At 37.5% G+C, this 5,079-nt stretch overlaps 1 protein-coding gene across 1 annotated transcript in view; it reads right to left on the reverse strand.

Moving 5' to 3' along the window:
- LOC145502506 (octopamine receptor beta-2R-like) overlaps positions 1-362 on the reverse strand; it is a 1,128-nt gene extending 766 nt beyond the window's left edge. The window contains exon 1 of the mRNA XM_081481815.1: positions 1-362. This exon is cut by the window's left edge and continues 766 nt beyond it. Within this exon, the coding sequence (XP_081337941.1) occupies positions 1-74 (74 nt within the window). The 5' untranslated portion in view covers positions 75-362.
- Positions 363-5,079: the final 4,717 nt, after the last annotated feature.

The following is a 5,079-nucleotide window of genomic DNA, read 5'->3' on the forward strand; positions in this document are numbered from 1 at the left end:
AGGAGGTATATCACGAGAGCGTTTCCAAGAATTGCTATGGTAGTTAAAAGCAATGATGTGATCCAGAACCACATTTCCGTAGAGTCTTACTCGATTAGAGTTCTTGTTGATATGCTCTCGATTGGGTACCCACAGGAAGGTTTTTCTTTAGAGCAAAAGAAAATTTATGTAGATGAACATCGTCATTAATTTACATCTATATGTATTCATTCACTGGCTATTGGCTATCGTTTCAAAATATTTGACATTCTTAATTATTACTGATATGGCGGCCAAATTGATTTACAAATTTAAAGCATATCACATTATCCCCAGGAGGCTTGCGTGACAGGACATCTGATCGTTCTGATTATACAGTTTGGTCACTGTTTAATAGTCGCGGGTGAACACAACAGTGGGATCATTATCAGTAGCTGGCAACAGAATGTTATATAAAAATAGTCATTAGACATAACAAATACCAAAAACACACTTACATAAATTCAGTCCGTCTAAATATCGTTATGTAATTATACTCCCTTCAACACTTAAAGGCGCCTTAAAATGCGCCCTTTTCAAGACTCCTAATGACGCGTGCATTTTAAGACTCTTTAAAATGCTCGTATTTGAGACTTTTTAAAATGCTGGCTTTTTAAGAGTTTTTAAAATGTTTTTATTTTTAGACTCTTTAAAACGCTTTATTTCAAGTATTATATCAAACACGAAAGACCGCGTTTTACCAATTTTCCAAAACCGAGAAGAGAGTCTCATTTATTTATTAACACGCGAAGCGTAACGGAGTATTTTTGATGAACTTCGAGGTGTTTGGAAATGTGGTCAAACACTGTCTTGAGTGTTTGATATATCTTCTCAATCGAAACTAAAACTAAGTAGAAAACGGAGAAATAAAATCGTAAAAAGCTATTGTAATGAAGACCAGGTATCCAAACACCGTCACGGTTATGATTTCCTTCATTTGAACATGATGAATTATTAACGAGTTTGAGGAGACTATTTAAAATGCTTGTATTTTAAGACTCTTTAATGTGTTGGCTTTTAACACTCCTTGAAACTATTGTATTTTAAGACTTTGAAATTCTGGCTTTTTAAAACTCCTTAAAATGCTGGCTTTTAAGACTCCCTGAAAGGGTGCTTTTTTTGACTCCCTAAAATTCTGGCTTTTCAAGCCTCCTTAAGATGTTACCAACTGCTGATAATTATTCAAAATTGCTTACGGCTTCTGTCGCTCACTAAACTGCAACATGTTTTCTATGAAACGAGTCGACGGACATTTATAACTAACTAAAATGTTGAATCACATGTCATAGGCGAGAGTTCCTCATAACATGTACGTTTTAGCTGCTTGGAAGTAGACATTCTAAATCGAGACAATTCTAGTTTCTTTTCGCAGCAGATGAGTGGGGCAGAAAGTGGCATCAACTTTATCCCTTATTATTCTTGGTATTCACGTGACGTCATCACTTTCTAAAATCCAAAACTAAAGAGCCACCAAAGTTGTTATCCTCATTAGGCATAAGAGGGACTATATTTGCATCTGTTGACAACTTTTCAGCTCAATAGCTTTCATCGTCTGAAAACAGGCACATTTTGAATTTCAGAGTTATGGCGGTGCGAGACATAAAGCTACGAACGTGTTTGTCGAAAAATATATACTTATCTCGTGATTTTTTTTTTCTTTCTTTCTTAGAAGTTAACGTATTAGGAAAAGTGCTTATTTTAGTGTTTGCTTGATCAGTTCAGATAATCAGTCGCAAGTAATTTCCAGATGATTACACTATTTCCCGGCCGCCATGTTGGTGAACCATGGAGGTACACCAACATGGTGGCTCCATACTGGAGTCTGTAAATTTGTGCAAAATATTTCGAAAACGTACAGACCTAAAACTTGGAGAGGTGTCTTCTTTATTTATCTCCTATAGCATCATAATTTCATGACTTAATACATTGAATGGTTTTCGAATTATTTTTTTAATTGCGTAACAGTGCAACCCAAGAATATAACGTACCATTTGATTCTGATGTTTATTTCGATGCATACGTAGAGGATATTATGCGTTGACTCAAAGATATGAATTTTATGTTCAAATGGCAACAAAAATATCTCAAGAGTGAGCGCAGCATATGAGTGAGATATTGCTTTTGGCACGAAACAAAAAAAACTACGGAAGCGAATCGAAAGCTAAGCACAAACCGCAGCTCGGCGGCTGGAATATCTTGAATATCTCTCCTTTGGTCACTTTGAATAAACTCCTTGAGTTGTTTTCAGCCACATGAAGTTTCTTTCTTCATTTTAGCATTTTTTGGCATTTTCGTGCTCCTTGGTGAAAGATTTTATGTCGGCCTCAGTGAATTTAACTTCCCTATCGCTCGCCATATTTCAACCGGTGTTTGTCAAAGTTTGGCAACCGTTCAATGCACTAGCGCGAGATGACGTCACCGATATCCTCACAAGTGAGGATATGGAAAATACGCCACTACGGTCCCGGATGTAAGTTGGTATGCATTTTGCGAGTGGTGTATTTTCCAGTAAGACACTTTTGTCTACGCTATAAATGCATGTGAAGTGCCTTTCTATCTGGAACATAATTGTTCACTTAAAGGAGCTCAGTCACGTTATTTTGAGTTATTTTGACCACGTACAAAACTACCTTTGAATTGAAGGAAACCTGAAAATAATAGTTTTCTAAGATAGAAAAACACCAAAGAGTTATGTAATGAAAAACATTAAGGAACAAGGATGGTTAAAGATGGAGAAGATTGACAGGGATTGCAAACGACGAATTTGACAACTTTTCAAGATGCTCAAAACGTGACGCAGATCCTTCACCATCTAGTCCCTGGTGAGCTATTTTCCCGTTTCGATCTCTTCGTTCTACGTCAAGAGGGAGTTTAAGCAAGGACGACGGCGACGCCGAGGACGATGCCTGGTAAAAAGTGAATTTATATTTTGCCAGCAAAATTTGCAATTGTGTAGATTTGTTCAATAAGCCAATGGCTCTAACTGATAAATTGCTCAGGCTAAATATGCAATAACAGCGTTCAAATTCAAACGGAAATACGAAAAATTAGTAGTCGTTTGCTTTCCCCAGACAACGCAGAACTTGGTCAGTTCACGTTGTTGTTTTGCAGACGACGGCAAAGAAATGTAGAAAAGCTTTATAACGCATGCGCACAGCTATTTTTCTACTCATTAAACCCTTTTTTTGGTGACGTTCTCGTTGTCGTCGTCGTCGTTGTTAAGCCTGGTTTTCACTGGCGACGCAAGCACAAGCGCCATCACAAACGCAAGCACTAGGGATGACCCGAGTGAAAACGAAATTCGACGCAAGCACAAGCAAAATCATCCGAACCTTCCGCCATTTTGGAAAACTGTTTAGGTGCGAAGTAATCTGGATCCATTTTTTTCATTGGCCAAACATATCCACGTGTGGTAAATATCCTTGCGTTATGCCTGAGCAGTATTTCGTTTTTACTTGTAGCAGAAACGCAAGCATAAGCGCAAGCACAAGAAAAAGGAAAATTTTGATCCTTGTGCTTGCGCTTTCGCTTGTGCTTATGCCTGCGTCAAGGCCGTTTTCACGGTGGAATAAGAATGATAGTGTTTGCGCTTGTGCTTGCGCTTGCGCTTGCGCTTGTGCTTGTGCTTGTGCTTGTGCTTGCGTCGCTAGTGAAAACCAGGCTTAAGCTTAAGCTCCCTAATGTCTGTATCAGTCTTAAGCACAATATAATTTTACCCCTGGCAGAAAATGCAGGATATAGTTGCCTCAAATAGAGACTATTCGGGATTACTACAGCCTCACGATGACTACTTCACACTTAAGCACCATGCTGGAAAGGTAAGCCTGGACAGTACTCTTAAATAGATAAACCATTCCAGTGAACTCAAAATACACATTGATTTCTTAAGCTAGAATCATTTCCCTGGAAAACTTTTTTTTTCCATGTGGTAAGTTTAAGGCTCCGCTTAAATATAACTGCCAAACTGTTACTTACAAGTGTCATAGGGCAGCAACTGACGGTAGCGAAACGTAAGATATTTAATTTGTGAATTTATTCATTACTTACTTATTCATTAATTTGTTTATTTAGGTTTTTTGTTTACTTACTTAGTTACTTATTTTTCATTTATTTTTTAATAATTTAATTTATCCTATAATTAATAACTCCTGACTTTCTTTAACCTAGCAGGACAAAATAGTTGCACATCCTCGTTCTTAGCGAAGCACTTAGCAGTAGAGTCTGTATTAATCAGAGGTTATTAAATTAATGTGTTCTCTATATTCAAAACTAATGGTCCCCCAGATTAAAACATGCATCAGTTTTATGACTAACAAACAGACTGGCTTTTAAACTAATAATTGGCGGCTAAAGATTCGTCGGTTTCATAAACCTGCGTATATATCTGCATTAATTTCACAACATTTGGACATCCTTTATAAAGGGATTAATGGAAACGTAAGAGAACATGCATTCCGTTAACAAACTTGCAGTCAACGCTGTGAACTATGAAAAAGTGATAACTCCTGGGGGGGGGGTGGGTTCTTAAGCCATTTAATTTGGCTACAACTGGATATTTTGTAGAAAAAACCAACTGTGAATTGTTTGTTTAACAGGTTGACTACGAGGTGAAGAGTTTTTGCAAGAGAAACAAAGATGAACTGTCAAATGATATGATTTCTTTGATGCAGTCAAGTGAAAAGTACGTCAATGTTCTTAACAGTGGACTAAAGGACGTTCGTGCCGAAACTTTTCTTACGTGCAGAGTTTTTACACCTTGACACACACTAAGATAAAGATCAACTCTTGGCAGAAAGTAAAAAAAAAATGAGGGGTCACCGTGCTCGTTTTCGTTTTCTTTCACCACGATACATGTCAGAAAATTGGTTTGTTGTAAAATATGACGTATATCTCCAAATGTATTTCGCAGCGCATTTCTCAGAGACTTGTTTCCTGAAACAGTTTACGCTGGTGGAAAGGGACAGAAAACTACCACAGGCTGTGCCAAGATTAAGGTAAGTAAACAGAGTGAAATATTCCATTGATTTTAACCCAAGGATTTGGCATTGGAGACGGGCGAAA

The sequence above is a fragment of the Orbicella franksi genome, chromosome 11 (genome assembly GCF_964199315.1).
Source record: "Orbicella franksi chromosome 11, jaOrbFran1.1, whole genome shotgun sequence".
NCBI classification, from domain to species: domain Eukaryota; kingdom Metazoa; phylum Cnidaria; class Anthozoa; order Scleractinia; family Merulinidae; genus Orbicella; species Orbicella franksi.